The sequence below is a fragment of the Chiloscyllium plagiosum genome, unplaced genomic scaffold (genome assembly GCF_037043375.1).
Source record: "Chiloscyllium plagiosum isolate Xiang-an unplaced genomic scaffold, Cpla_swu_hap1 HiC_scaffold_48, whole genome shotgun sequence".
Taxonomy (NCBI): domain Eukaryota; kingdom Metazoa; phylum Chordata; class Chondrichthyes; order Orectolobiformes; family Hemiscylliidae; genus Chiloscyllium; species Chiloscyllium plagiosum.
In genome coordinates, this window is record NW_028270186.1 from 140,974 (window position 1) to 161,429 (window position 20,456).

General features: G+C 43.5%; 1 protein-coding gene across 3 annotated transcripts in view; it reads right to left on the bottom strand.

The window, feature by feature from the left end:
- The window catches only part of kansl3 (KAT8 regulatory NSL complex subunit 3), an 80,755-nt gene that overhangs the window by 37,007 nt on the left and 23,292 nt on the right, over window positions 1-20,456 (bottom strand). For all 3 annotated transcript variants that reach the window (XM_087984174.1, XM_087984173.1, XM_087984175.1), the window contains exons 7-12: window positions 18,483-18,584; window positions 17,021-17,092; window positions 15,850-15,924; window positions 12,474-12,631; window positions 2,763-2,826; window positions 2,177-2,374 (exon numbers count right to left, since the gene is read on the bottom strand). In XM_087984174.1, coding sequence (XP_087840300.1) covers window positions 2,177-2,374; window positions 2,763-2,826; window positions 12,474-12,631; window positions 15,850-15,924; window positions 17,021-17,092; window positions 18,483-18,584 — 669 coding nt within the window. The remainder of the gene's footprint in view (window positions 1-2,176; window positions 2,375-2,762; window positions 2,827-12,473; window positions 12,632-15,849; window positions 15,925-17,020; window positions 17,093-18,482; window positions 18,585-20,456) is intronic.

Here is a 20,456-nt window from a genome sequence, read left to right on the forward strand (position 1 = left end):
GCCTTTCCTACATATCTTTTCTATCTCCTGGTGTATGTCCCAGTTCCTGACTACTATTGAGGCCTGTACATAACTCCAACTACATTTTTATTTTTACCTTGCTGTTCCTCAATTCTACCCACACCTACTTCATTTCTTACTATTGATTTAATTTCCTTTCTTACTAATAAGGAAACCTCACCTCCTCTGCCCACCTGCCTGTCTCTGTGAGAGCATATATATCCGTGAATATTCAGCTCCCAACCCTGATCCCCCTGCAGCCACGTCTCCGTGATGTCCACCATGTCATATTGTCAATTTCGATCTACGCCACAAGCTCATTTACCTTATTTCTTATACTGCATGCATTCAGATATAACACCTTCAGTCCTATATTAACCTTCCCTCTTCTCATTGCCATTTGTTTATCCGGTGTGCTTGAAGTCTGTGCATTGATGTAAACAGTCCGGTTGAGTTTCTGATCAATGGTAACTTCAAGGCTGTTGATAGTGGAGCATTTAGTGATGACAACACTATTGAATGTCAAGGGATGTTGATTAGATTGTCTCTTACGAGTGATGGTCATTGCATGGCATTTGTGTGGCATGAATTTTACTTGATACTGGTCAGCTCAAGCCTGGATATTGTCCAGATCTTGTTTTCATTTGAACATGGATGGCTTCAGTACCAGAGGCGTCACCAATGATGCTGAACATTGTGCAATCATCAGTGAACATCCCCACTTCTGATGATGGAGGGAAGGTCATTGATGAGGCAGCTGAAGGTGGCTATGCCCAGGTGACTCCCCAGAGGAACTCCTGCAGACATGTCCTGGAGCTGAGATAACTGATCTCCAACAACGACAATCATCTTATGTGGCAGCTCTGACTGAAGCCACTGAAGAGTTTGCCTCCTGATACCAATTGTGCTGGGCTCCCTGATACTACAATCAAATGCAGCCTTGATGACAAGGGCTATCACTCTAATCTCGCCTGATATGGTTTTAGATTGGCAACATCCAAAAGCCAATGTACTAAATCGCACATGTCCACTATTTGGCCCCTCATGCCTGTTCACAGTTCAGATAGATCACTGTTAACCTGTTTGTTTCAAATGCCACATTTCTATCTGTCCCTCTTATTCTTTGCCTTTCCAGTTGGCAACAATCTACCTTTGCCATAACTATAATGAACGACTCCCTTACATTGTCTTCTGTAGCAGACTTCTAAAGTAGGAAAACCCTCAGAGGTAACAAAACCTAATGATGTCTTGAAAATATCCTTTTGTTGTCTGCACAAATACTTTCCTATGTCTCTGTCTGTAAACTCAGCTGCCATATCTTCCCTTCCCTTGTCCCAGTCATCGTTGTAAACTGTGAAATGTTGCGACGCCTGCAGGAGTTCACTCATGGAATGTGGCGGATCATCTTATGAGGAAAGGTTCAACAGACGACGTTTGTATCCACTTGAGTTTAGAAGAGTCAGATGTAACTTGATTGAACTGTACAAAATCCTGAGGGGTCCTGACAAGTTGGATGTGAAGTAAATGTTTCCTATTCTGGGAGAATCAAGAACAAGGGATCGCTCTTTAAAAACAAGATTTAATGGCAGCTCAAGCTCGAGTGTCTGAGTGACCTCTTCTTCCTTGTTGCTGTGGTCATATGCAATAAAAAGGGAATCAGATACAAGGTACAGTGGATCTAAGCAGATAACACAGACACAGGTCTCCTATTAAAGAACCAGGGAGAATTCTTCAATAACAGCACAGGACCACGAAACCGCTGGTACAAGACAACGTAAGTTGCAAGTCAGGCAAGCAAGGGAAGGAGAGGAAAAAGACTAATGCTGCAAAGCTACCAGCAAAGGTTGAGAAACTGTGGAATTTGAACATGGTCTGAACACACCAAGTTATCTTCTGTGATTGGAGAAAGTGAACATTCATGTAGCAAGTACCAAGAGATAGTGATCAGAATTCATACCATATATACACACCACACCCCCAACCCACGTAACTTCGCCATAATGATGATTTACAGTGGAATTTATTTTCTCGCTGAATGATAATTGGTCTGTCAATTAATGTTTGAATTATATCAAATCTGGCTTGTTGGTACAGTTTCTTCCCAGTGTCAGGTGGAAACGGTGTTTAATTCCAGGTTATTTGTCTCTATGGGAATATTAATAATTCAGTCATTCACCTCAGAACCAGAAGGAGAAGCTGGCACTCGACTAAAAGGAGATGTGGGACGGCTACTTCTCTCTGGAAGCTCAAAGGCCAGGTCCCTCCGAGCATCCCGACAGCGTCTCTTCTTGTCTGCATCCACATCTTTGACGTCAGTCCCCAACTGTGCTTCATTCTTGGTTAGAACACCAGTCAGAAAATCACCAATTTCATCCTGAGGTTAAAAGATCCACAAAATGCAATTAATAACTTCCCATTATGTACAGGTCTGCAGAACAAGCTGGCAAGGAGATGTGAAAAGGTGGAAGCTGAATGGCTTTCTTTTGTCATAATGTCAGAGGCTGCATTAAAACAATACTGTGTGGAGCAGGGGAATCTGAGTGAGAGAGAGCCCAAGTCAAAGCACACAGTGTCTGGTGAGAGCGTGCACAAGAATGAGAGTGCATATAATTGTTTGTGAATGAATGCCTGAGTTTGGGTGTGAAACTGTGTGTGTAGAGATACTTTGGAGTGACAGTGAGGGGTGTTCAAATGTATGTGATGGACAGCGTGAGAAAGGAGTGCTCTTGAATACCTTGACGTGAGAAACACAGAAAGAGTACCTGTATACATCTGTCCACCATGCTCTGCGTCAGACCCTCCATCTTCTTCTTTGCTTTATTAATCCTATAATGAAAAACATGGATGTTTTTGTACACAGTCCACATTTACCTTCTAGGTTTCCCCTTCAATCCCATCAACCCGCCTTGTCACAGGCTTCTCTTCAGCTGTTTCCCCTTTAGACCTTTCCTGCTTGTGTGGGATTCATCATAACAAGAGTATTCAGACATCAAATTTCACTTCCCTGGCTCAAAGGGAGTGATCTGAGAAAGTCAAGGCGAGCAAGACTCCAGTTTGTCGAGAACAAAGAATCAGCAAACAGACCGACTCATAGTACTGTGACACACCCTCAGAACTAACCCTCGGACAGTGCAGCACTTTCTCTGGACTGACTGTCGGACAACGCGACATTACCTCATTACTGACTCTTGCTCAGTGCAGCACTCCCTCAGTACTGACCCTTCTGCAGTGCAGCTCTTGCTCGGTACTAACCCTCTGACAGTGCAGCAAGCCCTTAGTACCGACCCTCTGACAGTGTGGCACTCCCCTTAACCTCCTGCAATGCAGGGAAAAACACACTTGATCTCACTGGAACAATCTGCCAGCTGCAGATGCGCCCGTTTGTGACAACATCCATAACAGTGACCACCATGCAGGCCTTGTGGAGATGGAAGTTCTCCTCTCATGTTGAGAATGCACTTCATCATGCTAAGGAGGACAGACTTCGAATAGATGCAGCAGCTCAAGACTGGACATCTATGAGGTGGTCTAGACCATCAAAAGCCACAGAACTGAACTCCAGCACAATCTGCAAACTCATGGCCTGGCATATCTCCCATTCAACCATAATCATCAGCCAGGAGATCAATCCTGCTTCAATGGAGAGTGCAGGAGGCACATCCAGAGCAGCATGACGCATACTTAAAAATGAAGTGTCAAACTGGTGGAGCTATCAAACACAAGTGCTCGCATGCCAAACAGCACAAGTAGCAATGACAGGCAGAGTGAAGCAATTCCACAACCAGATCAGTTCAAAACTGGTCATGAATGGTGGTGGACAATGAAACAACTCACTGAGGCTGGCAGCTCCATCAATTCTCAAATGATGAAAGAGCACAACATATCAGTACAAAATATAAGACCGAAGCATTCACAGCAATCTTCAGCCAGAAGTTCCAGTGATGATCCATCTCAGCTTCACAGGTATTCAGTCAATTTCGTTCACTCCATGTGATATCAAGAAACGGTTGGAGGCACTGGATACTGCAAAGGCTTTGGGGCCTAACAACATTCTGGCAATGGCACTGAAGACTTGTAGTTCACCCAGCCAAGCTGCAGTTACAACAATGGCACCTCCCCAAAAATGTGAAAAATTGCCCAGGATATGTCCAATGCACAAAAAGAACAAATCCAAACTGGCCAATTACTGCCCGTCAGTCCACTCTCCATCATTAGTAGAGGGACGGAAGGGGTCATCAACAGTGCTATTAAGCAGCATTTGCTCAACAATAAGCTGTTATTAAGCTCAGATTGGGTTCTGCCAGGGCCATTTAGGCTGTGACCTCATTACATCCTTTGTTCAAGGCATGGACGAAAGTGCTGAATTCCAAAGGTGAAGAGAGATCGACAGCCCTTGACATCAAGGCTGCATTCAGAGCGTGACATCAAGGAACGCTTGCAAAATGGAGTCAATGGGAATCATTGGTGGGAGTCGTACCTGTAACATGTGACGATGGCCGTGATTATTGGAGGTCAATCATCTCAGATTCAGGACATCTTTGCACATGTTCCTCAGCGGAGTGTCCCCAACCCAACTATCTTCAGCTGCTTCATCAACGATCTTCCCTCCATCATAAGGTCAGAAGTGGGGATGCTCGACAATGACTGCACAATGTTCAGCACCATTTGTGATTCCTCAAGATACTGAAGCAGTCCATGTTTAAATGCAATAAGATATGGACAATATTCAGCTTTGGGCTGACAAGTAGCAAATGACATTCACGTTGTACAAGTGCCAAGATTGACCATCTCCAGTAAGAAACCATGTAACCACCACCCCTTCATAGTCAACATCCAAACACCCCTTCATAGTCAACAACCAACAACCAGACACTTAACTGGGGGCTACAAGAGCAAGTCAGAGTAACTCACCTCCTGACTCCCAGGGCTTGTCCACCACCTATAAGACACATGCCAGGAGCACAGCTCCAATAACACTCAAGAAGCTTGGCACCATTCAGGACAAGATAGACAGGCAGGAGGCTGAAAGAACACAGCAGTAGATGTGATCTACATGGACTTCATTAAGGTGTTCGACAAGGTTCCCATGGGAGACTGATTAGCAAGGTTAGATCTCACGGAATACAGGGAGAACTAGCCATTTGAATACAGAACTGGCTCAAAGGCAGAAGACAGAGGGTGGTGGTGGAAGGTTGTTTTTCGGACTGGAGGCCTATGACCAGTGGAGTGCCACAAGGATCGATGCTGCCTTCGCTACTTTACGTCAATTATATAAATGATTTGGTTGTGAGCATAACAGGTACAGTTAAGAAAGTTTGCAGATGACACCAAAATTGGAGGTGTAGTGGACAGCGAAGAGGGTTACCTCAGATTGCAACAGGATCTTGATCAGATGGACCAATGGGCTGAGAAGTGGCAGTTGGAACTTAATTCAGATAAATGCGAGGTGCTTCATTTGGGAAAGCAAATCTTAGCAGGACTTATACACTTAATGGTACGATCCTAGGGAGTGTTGCTGAACAAAGAGAGTGCAGGTTCATAGCTCCTTGAAAGTGGAGTCGCAGGTAGATAGGATAGTGAAGACGGCATTTGGTATGCTTCCCTTTATCGGTCAGAGTATTGAGTACAGGAGTTGGGAGGTCATGTTGCAGCTGGACAGGACATTGGTTAGGCCACTATTGGAATATTGTGTGCAATTCTGGTCTCCTTCCTATCGGAAAGAAGTTGTGAAACTTTAAAGGGTTCAGAAAAGATTCACAAGCATGTTGCCAGGGTTGGAGGGTTTGAGCTACAGGGAGAGGCTGAACAGGCTGGGGCTGTTTGCCCTGGAGTGTCGGAGGCTGAGGGGTGACCTTATAGAGGTTTACAAAATTATGAGGGGCATGGAGAGGATAAATAGACAAAGTCTTTTCCCTGGGGTGGGGCAATCCAGAAGTAGAGGGCATAGGTTTAGAGTGAGGGGAAAGATGTAAAAGAGACCCAAGGAGCAACTTTTTCAGTCAGACGATGGTACGTGTATGGAATGAGCTGCCAGAGGAAGTGGTGGAGGTTGGTACAATTGCAACAGTTAAGAGACATTTGGATGGGTTTATAAATAGGTAGGGTTTGGAGGGATATGGGCTGGTGCTGGCAGGTGGGATGAGGTTGGGTTAGAATATCTGATCGGTTTGGATAGGTTGGACCGAAGGGTCTGTTTCTATAAAACAAAAAAATGTGACTACGGCAAACATTGCTCCTTTACAGGACGAGAAGGGGAATTTCGTAATGGGATATGATGAAATGGCCAAGTCATTGAACAGATATTGTGTGTCGGTCTTCACAGTGGAGGACACCAATAACATGCCAGATACTGACAAGGAGACAAAGGTAGGTGAAGACCTGGATAAAAAAATCATCATCAAAGAGGTAGTGTTGGGTAAGCTAATGGAGTTAAGGGTAAACAAGTCTTCTGCCCCTGATGGAATACTTCCCAGGGTACTAAAAGAGATGGCAGGAGAAATAGCATATGGAATTGTGGAAACTTTCCAAACTTTGCTGAACGCTGTGGCAGTTCCAGCAGATTGGAAAACAGCAAATGTGACACTACTGTTTAAAAAGGGAGATAGTCAAAAGATGGGGAATTATAGGCTAGTTAATGTAACTTCTGCAGTGAGGAAAATGCATGAGTCTATTATCAAGGAAGAAATAGTAACACATCAAGATAGAAATTGTTTTGTCAGGGAGATGCAGCATAGTTTCATGAAAGGCAAGTCATGCTTAACTAACCTTCTGAAATTCTATGAAGACATTATGAACAAGAGGGACAACAGGGACCCAGTAGATGTGGTGTGACTAGATTTCCAAAAGGCATTTGAAAAGGTAGAACACAAAAGATTGCTGCATCAGATAAAGATGCATGGCATTATGGTCAATATATTAGCATGGATAGAGGATTTGTTAACTAACAAGAAGCAAAGAGTGGGAATAAATGAGTGCTTTTCTGGTTGGCGATCAGAGGCTACTGGTGTGCCTCAGGGATCAGTGTTGGGAGCGTAATTATTCACAATTTACATTGATGATTCGGAGTCAGGAACCACGTCTCATGTGTCAAAGTTTGCAGATGACACTAAGGTGAGTGGTAGAGCAAAGTGTGTAGAGGACTGTGCAGAGGAACACATAGTTTAAGTGAATGGGTAAGGGTCTGGCAGATGGAGTACAATATTAATAAATGTGAAATCGACTAATATTTGAATGGTAAGAAATTGCAGCACGCTGCTATGCACAGGGACCTGGGTGTCCTTGTGCATGAATCACAGAGGTTGGTCTGGAGATGCAACAGGTAATTCAGAAAGCAAATGTAATTTTGTCTTCCATTGTTGAAGGAATCGAGTTTAAAAGCAGGGAGATGATGTTGCAGCTGGATACGATGCTGGTGAGGCCACACCTGGAGTACTGTGCACAGTTTTGGACAAAGTACATACTGGCACTGGAGGGGGTGCAGAGGAAGTTCACTTGGTTGATTCCGGAGTTGAGAGGGTCGGCTTACGAGAAGAGACTGAGTCGACTGGGATTATAGTCACTGGAATTTAGAAGAATGTCGGGGTGGGGGGAAATCTTATGGAAACATATAAAATTATGAATGGAATAAATAAGATAGAAATCGAGAGGATATTTCAACTGGCAGGTGAAACCAGGACAAAGGTTACAGCCTCAAAATTACGGGCAGCAGATTTGGGACCAAATTGAGAAGCAACATCGTCACCCAAAGGGTTGTGAATCTATGGAATTCCCTGCCCAGTGAATTGGTTGAGGCTTCCTCAGTAAATGCTTTTAAAGCAAGATAGATACTTTTTTGAACAGTAAAGGAATTAAAGTTTATGGAGAGAGGGCGACTGAGTGAGGTTGAGGCCATGAAAAGACCAGCCATGATCTTACTGAATGGTGGAGCAGGCTCGAAGGACTACTGCAGATGGACAACGTCTGCTCCGAGTTCTTAACGTCTTCTACCTTTGAGCCAGTTGTGTGTCCAAATAACTAGCTCTCCTGGTCTTCCATGTGATCTAATCTTGCTAACCGATCTACCAAGAGGAACCTTGTTGAATGCCTTACTGAAGTCCACATAGATCACAACCACCACTCTTCTCTCATCAATCCCCTTTGTTAAGTCTTCAAAAAAAATCAATTAAGTTAGTGAAACATGATTCCCCACGCACAAAGTCATGTTGGCTATCCTTATCAGTCCTTGCCTTTCCAAATACATGTAAATCCTGTCCCTGAGGATTCCCTTCAATAATTTGCCCACCACCGATGTCAGACTCACCATCTATAGTTTCCTGGCTTCTCCTTACCACCTTTCTTAAACAGTGGCACCACGTTAGCCAACCTCCAGTCTTCCAGCACCTCAACTGTGACTATCGATGATACATATGTCTCAGCAAGGGGCCCAGCAATCACTTCCCTAGCTTCCCACGGAGTCCCACCAGAAAAGATTCTGGGGATTTAGCCAACCTCATGTGTTTTAAGACATCCAACACAACTTCCTCTGTATATGGAGATTTTTCAAGATGCCACCATCTATTTCCCCACAGTCTATATCTTCCATGTCCTTCTCCACAGATAATACGGATGCAAAAAATTCGTTTAGTGTCTTCTTCCATCTCCTGCGGTTCCACACACAGGCCGCCTTGCTGATCGTTAAGGGACCCCATTCTCCCCAGAATTAGCCTTTGGTCCTTAATGTATTTATAAAATCCCCTTCGTTTTTCTTTAACCCCATATGCCAAATCTATCTCATATCCCCCTGTTGCCCTTCTTATTTCCCTCTTAAGTAAACTCCTAAGTTTGTACTGTTCTGAGGATTCACTCGATCTCAGCTGTCAATAGCTGACATATGCTTCGCTCTTTTTCTTAATCAAAACTTCAGTTTGTCCAGTCATCCAGCATTTCCTGGACTTACCAGCATCTCCTTTTACCCTAACAGGAACATACTGCCTCTGGACTTTCATGAGCTAATTTCTGAAGGTTTCCCATTTTCCAACCATCCCTTTATCTGCATTCATCCACCCCCAAGCAACTTTTGAAAATGTTGCCTCATACCAAGAAAACTGGCCTTGCTCCAATTTAGAACTAAAACTTTTAGATCCGGTCTATCCTTTTCCATCACTATTTTAAAACAAATAGAATTATGGTCGCTGGCACCAAAGTGCTCTCCCACTGACCCTGCCTTATTTCCCAAGAGTAGCCAATTTTGCACTTAAGACTATGGCAGTCCCAGCCTATGTTTGGAAAGTTAAAATCCTCTACCAAAAGCACCCTATTATTTTTACTGATAACTGAAATCTCCTTCCAAATTTGTTTCTCAATTTTCCGATGACGATTGGTGGGTCTATCATCCAATCCCAATAAGGAGATCCTCATTTTCATATTTCTCAGTTCCACCCAAATAACTTTACTGCATGTATTCCCAGGAATATCCTCCCTAAGTACAGACATAACTTGATCCCTTATCAAAAACACCACTCCAGTTACAATCACCAGTCAACAAAAGGAGCACGAGCCATCCGGTCAGAGTCCTTCAGTATGGAGACAGGCCGACCAAAATGTCCATCCACACTAATCCCATTCCCCTGCACTTGGCCCATATCCTTCTCATCCTTTCCTATCCATATATTTGCACAAATGCCTTTTAAAAGTTATTCATGTGCCTGACTCAACTACTTCCGCTGGCAGCTCATTCCATATGCTTACCATCCTCTGTGTAAAGAAGTTGCTCCTCAGGTTCCCTTTTATTCTTTCCCCTCTAACCTTAAACTAATGCCCTCTAGTCCTCGATTCCCCAACTCTGGGAAAAAGAGAGGCACAGATAGAATGAATGCACAGTCACGCTCTTATACACTTCCGTAAGGATCCCCCTCAGTCTCTTACACTCCAAAGAAACAAGTCCCAGCCTGTCCAACTTCTTCCTGTAACTTAGACCGTTGAGTCCAGGCATCATGCTTGTACATTTTTTCTGCACTCTTTCCAGTTTAATAATATCCTTCCTATACAGGGTTAACAAAACTGAACACAATACTCCAAGCACGGCTTCCTGTATAACTGCATCATAACTTCCCAACTTCTATACTCAATGCCCTGACTGATGAAGGCCAGTGTGCCAAAAGCCTTCTGCATTGTCCTGTCTACCTGAGACTCCACTTGCAGTGAACTATGCACCTGAACTCCAAGGTCCCTCTGTTCCACTGCACTCCTTAAGGCGCACGAAACTCCTACCTTGATTTGACTTTCCAAAATGCAAGACCTCACACTTATCTGTATTAAACTCCATTTGCCATTTCTCGGCCCACCTCCCCATCTGGTCAAGGTTCTGCTGCAATTACTGATAACCTTCCTCACTGTCCCTGATACCGACTATTTTAGTGTCATCAGCAAACTTACTAATCATGCCTTGTACATTCTCTTCCAAATCGTTGATATAGATAACAAACAGCAGTGGGGCCAGCACGGAGCCCTGAAGCACTCCACCAGTCGCAGGCCTCCAGTCTGACAAGTATCCTTACACTATTACCCTCTGCTTCCTACCATCAAGCCAACTGTGTATCCAATTTGTCCGGTTCACCCTGGATTCCATGTGATCTAACCTTTCAGAGCAGCCTACCATGTGGAACCCTATCAAAGGTCATATAGACCATGTCAATTGCACTGCCCTCATCAACTTTCCTGGTCACATCATTAAAGAATTCTCACAAATTTGTGAGGCATGATCTTGCACTCACAAAACCATGCTGATTACTTCGATTCAAACCCTGTGTTTCCTAATGCACGTATATCTTATCTCTCAGAATCTTCTCAAGTAACTTACCCACCACAGATGTTAGTCTTACTGGTCTACAGTTCCCATGCTTTTCTTTGCAGTCCTTCTTGAATAAGGGCACAACATTCGCTATCCTCCAGCTTTCCGGTACCTTACCTGAGCCTAACAACGATGCAAAAATATCAGCCAGGGCTCCTGCAATTTCTTCCCTACTCTCTCGCAGTGTTCTTGGATACTACCAGTCAGGACCAGGAAATTTATTCACCTTCATACATTCATCCAACACCTCTTCTGTTGCGATCTGGACTGACCCCAAGATATGACCATTAACTTCCCTAAGATCCCAAGTCTTCACGTCTTTCTCCATGGCAAAAACAGAGGAGAAATATTCATTGAGAACCTTGCCCATCCCCTTAGGTTCTGCACATACATGTTCACTTTGGTCCTTGAGGGGCCCTATTCTCTCTCGAGTTATTCTTTTTCCTTGAATATACTTAAAGAACTTCTTTAGATTCACACTAATCTTCTCAGCCAAGGCTATCTCGTGCCCGCTTTTCACCCTCCTGATTTCCTACTTCAGTAAAGTCCTGTATTCCCCTGTATACCTCCAGGGATTCCCTTGATCCCAGCTGCCTGGGATAACTCCTTTTTTCTGGTCAAAGCCTCCATACCTTTTGTCAATCAGAGTTCCCTAATCCTGCCAGCCTTGCCCTTCACCCTTACAGGAACATATAGACCTTGAACTCTAGCTATCTCACTTTTAAAGGAATCCCACTTCCTGGAGGTCCCTTTGTCTGCAAACAAACTTCACCAATCGACCCCTGCTAGCTCCTGACTAATTCCATCAACATTTGCCTTGCCCCAATTTAGAACTTGAACCTGTGGACCAGGTTTGTCCCTCTCCATAACTATTTTAAAACTGTTACAACTATGGTCACTGGTCCCAAAGTACTCCTTCACTGTCACCTCCATCACCTGTTCTGCCCTATTTTCCAACAGTAGGTTGAGGTTTATCCCTTCATCAGAAGGACCCTCTCGATATTGTTTGAGGAAACTTTTCTCAATACACTTCACAACCTCATCTCAGCCCTTAACATTCTGGCAGTCCCAGTCTCTGTTAGGAAAATTAAAATCCCAACTATGACAACCCTATCGCTCCTGCAACTCTCACCAGTCTCTCTGCATATTTGTTCCTCTAATTCCTGTTGACTATCTGGGGGCCTATAGTATAACACCAATAACATCACCAGTCCCTTATTATTTCTTACCTCCACTCACACACCCTCAATGGATGATCCCTCAGTTATTTCAACTCCGATTACTGCTATGATAGCCGCCTTAACCAAAAATGCAACTCCCCTCCCCTTCCACCACCTCTGTCCCACCTAAAGCACCTGTAACCTGGTACATGAAGCTGCTAGTCCTGTGCCTCCCTTAGCCACGTTTCTGCAATAGCTATAATAACCCAGTTCCACATACCTATCCACGCCCTGAGTTCATCAGCCTTATCTGTCAGCACTCTTACATTGAAATAGATGCAACTTAATCCAACAGGCATTCCTTACTCTCTGCCATGTTCCAGCCTGACCTCTCTCTGCAACCTACGTTTTCTGATTACTGTATCTCCTTTGAGCTTCCTTGCTGTTGAGGATTCCACGCTCCTGTAGTCAAGTTGCAGAAATACCTGAGATTGTCATCTGCACCTCCGACTATCACCAAACTGTTTTCAGCTCGAATCTTCTCCCGGAAATCCTCAACGGCATCAGTGTTGCATTGCACTGAGTTCTGTCCCATCACAAATAAGACAGGTGTCTTCATATCCAGTAATGGGTCATCGACATCCTGATGGGGAAATTTGGACATTTAACATTTGGGTGACAACCTTCAGAATGGTCCTCAAACATTGCATGCATCTTTGAATCAAACTTCCTTGAAACAAATAGAGGCACTAGTGTCCTGTTCAATGAGTTAGCAATGATCAGTGACACCACTTTTGACCCCTAACTCCTGAGATTTCATATGAAAAAGGAGCAGCCCATTCAGCCCCTCAAGTTGGTTCTTCTCCTCAATGAGATAATAGCTGACCTTCCACTGCCGTACAATTTAGTACGGCTTTAAAATTTAGAACTGGTCTGGCACTAATTACCATTTTCACAAAACAATTGCAAACCTCGACTTCCTGTCTGCATTGAAGTCTTTCCAACTTTCATTTCAGGAAGACTAGATTCTAAACATTTTGAATACCACAATGAATTCTGGACTCCTCACCCAACAGAAAAAAATTCTTTCCATCCTATCTATCGTCTTAATTCAGGATTTCAGTAAATTATCACTCAACTTTCAAAATTGGAGGCAACAAAATCACAGTTTCTACAATCTCTCATTCTAACAACCATTAGAAGTCAGATATGATTTTGGTAAATTGACTCTGTACTACCTCTAAAGCTGAAACATCCTTTCTTAAGGATTGTTCTTTGAGCAGCTCGCAGCATTTAAGGTGAGGTTTCACCAGGACCTTGGATAGCTGGAGCATGACCTGTACATGTATCATTGTTCCTGAAATAAAAGATAGCAGTCTGATTTTGATCATCTTCTATCACTTCTGTGACTTTTCTGCAAACCTCTTTGGACTGCTACAGTTTGTACTTTCTTACTGTTTAGTCTATACTCTGTACTAACCTTTGGTCCAAAGTGGACAGTTTCAGTTGCATAAATTGAAATCCACTGATCAGTTTTAGTCATTCACTTATTCCACCAACATCTCTCCAGAATTTAATTTTCTATCTATACTATTTCAGTGCTGCCTATCACTGTCTCATCTTTAATCACAGTTAGACGCTGCCAAACTTGATACATTGCTTTTGCACTCAGCACCCATACCATTGATTTTTAAAAAAAAATGAATAGTGAAGGTGCCAAGACAGAGCACTGTGGGACACCCTTGGTCACATGCTATCACTGTCTGTCTCCTGCTGCTCAGCTGCACTGTGAACAAGGTCAACCTTTGCCTTCAATTCTGTGAGCTTCAACTTTAGCGAAAGGCCTGAGATGAGGGATTTAATCGCTACCTTCCAAGAGTCCATACATTAAGATACACAGACAAATTCCATCCACACTCTGTGGTACCTTTCAAAATAACTTATCGAATTCAAGAGGCAAGAGTTACACTTTTCTAGCAAGGTGTACACCCAAGTTGAATTGTAGACCAGGGTAACTTCCAGACAACAGACATTAGGTGAACTGGTATACAGTACAATTCCCGAGCTCTGCTCTCTCAACTTATTTCCAAAGGTCAATTGATGTGCATAACATTTTAACTAAAAAGGACAGTTCAAAACACAAAGGGAACTTAGTAAACTTTTTCAACATGCTGCCATCTAGCTCCACTATAAATATGGACTGAAACCTAGGGCTCAAATTCAGATCACTGCACAACAGGCAATCACTTGGGTACATGTGCATGTGCTGGCTTTCTTCAAGGGCATCTCAGCTCACTGCCCCCCACCTTTTCTCTGTGGCCATGCAAATGTTCGATATCTACATATTATCAGACAAATTTCCTGGTATCGGTTTTGAAGAGGTTGGCATTAAAGCCAAACACTTTTTTTCCCCCCCCCAGTATAACTGTATGTATATTTTAATGTGGATTATGAGATCTCAACACTTTTATATTTCTTTTTTTAGCTGGTTATGTGATGGGTCATCCATAACGTTTCTTTTTATTGGCCTACTTTTCAGCACTGAGGTATTTTTGCATTCTGAATGCTCTGTCAACATTTATGTTACCTCTGACCTGTTGTCATCAGCTTTTCTTTTTGCTAAGTTAGCACTGGTCCACAGAAGAGGGTGAACTAGTTTTAGGCCACATTAATTTCTTGAGCAAACTGCACTGATTTTCTACAGGCTTATCCATAAACAGATCAATTCATTTTCATATGAAGATTATCTGGATTGTTGAGCTGAAATTAGCTTTAGTCCCTATTTCACACTTCTTCCTTTCCAACACTTAATTAATCCTAACTAATTAACAACCCAAAATTTAATGTAGCCTTAAGCTAACTAATCCAAAGCCATATTACTTAGCCCTGGAATGTTTGATGGAACATGGGAAATTGAGCTTTATTCTGTACCTAACTGTGTGTTGTACTTGCCTTCAGAGTTTAGAAAGCGCGTTAATTTGATGAGATTAGACTCCCTACAGTGTGGAAACAGGTCCATCGGCCCAACCAGTCCACACCAACCCTCCGAAGAGTAACCCACCCAGACCCATTTACCCCTGAATCATGCACCTCACGCTATGGGCAATTTAGCATGCATATCTTTGGACTGTGCGACGAAACCAGAGCACCCGGAGAAAACCCACGCAGACACGGGGAGAATGTGCAAACTCCACACAGACAGTTGCCCAAGGCTGGAATCGAACCCGGGTCCCTGGCACTGTAAGGCAGCAGTGCTAACCACTCAGCTACCATGCTGCCCTTTATTTTTTAACTAAGTAATACAGCAATGAAACACATCCTTCAGCCCAATTCATCTATGCTGACCAGGTTTCCTGAATTGAAATGGTCCCATGTGTCTGTGTTTGGCTCATATCCCTCTGCCCCTTTCCTATCCGTGTCCCTGACCAAGTGTATTTTACATGTTGCAATTGTACTCACCTCTACTACTTCAGCTGGCAGCTCATTCCGTACATGCAACACGCTACATGCAAAAACGCTGTTTCTCATGTCTATTTAAAATCTCTCTTCTCACCTTAAAATTATGCCCTCCAGTTTTGGATTCCCCCACCCCATGGGGAAAGAACTTTTGCCAATCACCTTATGTGTGGCCCTCATGAGTTCATAAATCTCACCCCTCAACATCCTACACTCCAGGGAAAAATAGTCCCAGCTTGTTCAGCCTCTCTTTGTAACTCAAGCTCTCCTGACTTGGTGATATCCTTGTAAACCTTGAAAATATGCAGTGTATCTTCCCACCGAATATGTTTTGAAGTTAAAAAATAGTTTCACTGTCCAAATCATTACTTATAATAAAAATAATTGAAATGATGTGATCCTTACTCCTCTTGGTCCTTCCACAGTGAGCAGAGGAAATCCAAGGCAGACAACAGCTGAGACAAATTCCATCATTGAGACCTGCACAGAGACACAACTACCAACTTGAGACATCATCCCCGTTATTACAACAATCATGCAGCTCAATGAAGAATTTCATTGTCTACGAAGCACTGTATAACACTGTGAGCTCGTGAGCATTGCATCAAGATAAATAAAGACTTGGAACAACACACCAATGTGGGGTAGAAACTGTACTTGCCCAGGTTTCACTAAGTGCCTCAGCATATGATAAAGCACTTTACACAAAGAGTCAGTGTTACACTCATCAATGGTGCCCATGGAGAGAACAGAAAACAGCCAGACTACCCTGTGATCCAACCAGCAAACATTTGATGGACTCTCTCATGATGCCCCTATCACCTGTCTGTGCACTGCACAAGTTTATGCCAGGCAGACTATCTGTTCTCACTGCTGGACAGGTGATTGCTCCCATTTGAATCAGGATGTATAAACTAAACTGGGGTCAACTCCACCATTTTCTGGATGTGAGAAGTACCATCAATGCCCAGCCTTAACCCAGGCTCCTGTGTACCTACTTTAGACATACTGACCAGCTTAAGGCATGTCCTGCTGCCTCAGATTCTGCATTTATTGCCAGGATTCTGGAATACAGCATTTTTCCAATCCTTGACTCTGAATTACTACTAATTCCCAATTCCTGAACTCAAATTATTCGGATTACTGCCCATTCCTAATCCCTGATTGTGGATTTCTGCCTGTCCCAGTCCCAGGCTCCAGAAAACTACCTATCCCCAATCCCTTAATTACTGCCAATTTCCAATTCCTGTCTCCAGATGACTACCTTTTTCCAATTCGTGCCCATTCCCAATCCCTGACTCATAATTTCTGCCAGTTCAACCACTGATGATCTGACAAACTTCTTCTCACTTGTTTCAATGACTGAGATTCTTCTCCCTCATCAAAAACCCCTTCACTTCTCACTCAACATTGAGTACTCTTTGAATTAAAGATATCTTTCTCTTCGTGAGCTATGCTATATAAATGAGAGATGCTGTTGTTCAGTGGTCAGGGTTCAAGGGAGGGCACTAGCCCTGGATATGGTTCAACCTCCCCACTTCAACTTATCAGAACAGGCCAAACTCAGGTTCCTTACATGGCAAGCAACGATGGCTCCAACATTCCAACCGATCAGTACAATTGGTCTGCTTGCAAAGTGAGTCTGCAACTAGGAGAGAGAGAGAGAGAGAGAGAGAGAAAAAAAGAGACACAAATGCACATGAGTACATCTGAATACTTTACCAACATAATCAGGATTTTTGCTTCTGCCACCCTTGCAGGTACTGAGCTCCAGATTTATAGTCAGTGAATTTTTTTTAACCTCGCATCCCCTCTAAACCTCTTTCCCCTCACCTTAAAGCTATGGTCATGGTCACGGATCCCTTCAAAGGAAGAGGTTTCTTCCTGTCCACTTTATTTACACCCCTCACAGTTTTATACGTCTCAACCATGTCCTCCCTCAGTCTCCTCTGCTCGAAGGAAAACAACCTCAATGTCTCTTTATAACCAAACTAAAAGAGCACGATGATCATGATGGAACTGCATAAATTGCTAGTTATTGCACAATTTGAAGATTGTGAGCAATTCTGGTCACCTCATTACAGAAAGAACGGAATTGCAGCAAAGAGGATGCAGAGGACACTGACTAAGCTGTCGCCAGGGATAGCAAAGTCTAGTCCTGGAGAAAGATTGGATTGGTTGGGGTTGCTCTCTGTGCACAAGAGGAGCCTGAGGAGATTTGATTGAGGCGAGCAACATTGAGGCAGGCCCTTGTACAGTGGTCAGTAAGGGTCTATTTTCCTTATTGGAATCATCAGTGACAATAGGGTATAGACTTCAAGTGATCGTTAGGGATTAGAGGGGAGATAAGGAAAGGTTTTTTCATATCCAAAGTGCGTTCATGGTCTGAAGTTCACTGACTGAAACAACAGCAACAAGCAGAAACCCTCAACAGAGCTCAACGGTTTCTGGATGTGCACCTTTGGTAGCAGAACCCGCAGGACTCCAGAGTATAGGCTGAAAAGTTGCCAGGGTTGGAGGGTTTGAGGTATCGGGAGAGGCTGAATGAGCTGGGATTATTTTCCCTGGAGCGTCGGAGGCCGAGAAGTGACCTTATAGAGGTTTATAAAATCATGAAGGACACCCCAGTCTAACACCAGCACCTCCAAAGGAAAAGATTTTAAAAATAGTCCCGGGGGGTAACGTTTTCACACAGAGGGTGGTGCGTGTATGGAATGAGCTGCCAGAGAAACTGATACAATTTTAACATTCAAAAGGCATCTGGATGGGTATATGAATAGGAAGGTTCTGGTGTATATGGGCCAAATACTAACAAATGAGACTACATTAATTCAGGATATGTGGTCAGCATGGACAGGTTGGACCAAAGGGTCTGTTTCCATGCCGTACATACTGCACGACTCTTGATTGTTGCATTCAAAACCCCACGGTTAGAATGTGGAAGGAGGAAACACAAGGGGGCAAACTCAGCTTCCAAAGGACCAAAGGCCTTTTGTAGCAAAACTCTGCTTTGACATTCTTGGTGTCAAATTACCTACCTCCAGGATCTTGGCTCGGACCACTCCAATCATGTGCTCCAGACATTGCACCACACTCACTCCTGAGCCCCCATTTACAACGTGCATGGTGACAGGTATAACCTGGAGGACAAAAAGAACGCTTCAAACCTCTCAAGAGAACAAGCATAGTGATCAACATAAAAACAAAGTGAAAAATTACAACAGCTCCAAAATTGAACATCTTTGACCGGCATTTGAATCCCTGAGAATAAAAGACAACTGCCCTCACATTCTACGTTGAGCCTAGCGTTACTTCGGTTACTGCATCACTACCTCCCCCAACCACATTTCCTCATTCCTCCATCTCTCATCAACAACCTCCCCCGCAGTCTGCATGCACTCTCCCATTTCCTTGTCAACTCTCACTCATAGGTGATCCTACAACACCTCCCCCACTCCCACCCATTTTGACTAAAAGAAAAGTTCTGTGGCGTTGTTAAGTGGTTGACATGTTGAATTTATCCAATGAATGGTCATAACCTTTGGTTTATCTCAAGCATCACACATTAACGAGTGAAAAAACAGGAGCTTTTCCACATGAATGCATGGTTGGAGATGGTGCAAGAAGGTGGCTTTAGATTTCTGGGACACTGGAGGTGTTTTTGGGGGCAGGTGGACATCTACCTGACCTGAAATGGGAGCAGCATCCTGACAAGGTTTGCTGGTCTTGTTGTAGAGGATTTAAGTTAACTTGCCAGGGAAGCAGGATCAAGACAAAATGTTCAGTAGGGGAAGCTGATGGCCAAATTCAGAAGAGAAGCAAGGGACTCAAGGCATAAACATTACAGGCAAGTTTAGTGCACAAGAAAGTTTGACAAGGTTGAATGGTACTTATTTTAATGCAAGAGGTCTGATAAACAAGGCAAATGAGTTGAGAGCTCAAATTAAAACATGGGGATGCAATGCAATTGCTTTAACTACGACAGGATTGAGAGGGGGCAGGATTGGCAGCTCAATATTCCAGGCTACAGGGGTTTCAGGTGAGACAGGGAAGGAGGTAAAAGGAGAAGAGGTGTCACAATATTGATCAGGGAATCGATTATAGCAGTGAGGAAGGATGACATTTTATAAGTCTCAAGAAATAAGAACATATGGTGGTACTTAAACTCCAAAACGGAACAACTACATTAGAGAACAGAACATAGAACGGTACAGCACAATACAGGCCCATCGGTCCTCGATGTTGCGCCAACCTTTTATCTTACTCTAAGATCATACTAACATCATTTTACTATCACTTGTGTGCCTATCCAAGAGTGGCTTAAATGTCCCTAACGTATCTGACTCTACTTCCACAAAATAACAGGAACACTGGCAATAATTTTCAATTCCTTGCTGACCAAATGAGAGGTGCCAGAGGACTGGAAGACAGCCTCTGTAGTACCATTAGTCAAGAAGGGAACAAGAAAACCAAGAAACTATATGCCAGTCATTCTCACCTCTGTGGTGGGGAAACTGCTGAAAGCAAATCTGAGCGACAGAATTAAACTGTAGTTGAAGATGCCAGGATTAATCAGCAAGTCAACATGGTTTGGTTAAAAGTAGCTCATGCCTGAGCAGCTTGATTGAATTTTTTGAAGAGGTGTCTAGGTATGTAGATGAGGGCAATGCTTTTGATGCAGTCGACTTGGATTTCACCAAGGGCTTTTAGATTAGATTAGATTAGATTCCCTACAGTGTGGAAACAGGCCCTTCGGCCCAACAAGTCCACACCGACCCACCGAAGTGTAACCCACCCAGACCCATTCTCCTACATTTACCCCTTCACCTAACACTACAGGCAATTTAGCATGGCCAATTCACCTGGCTTTTGATAAGGTCCCATATGGGAGACTGAGAGTAAAAGTAAAAGCCCATAAAATTCAAGAAGATTTGGCAAATTGAAGACAGAATTGGCTGAGTGGCAGGAAATAGAGGGAGATGATCAAGAGATTTTATGCGATTGGAAGCCTG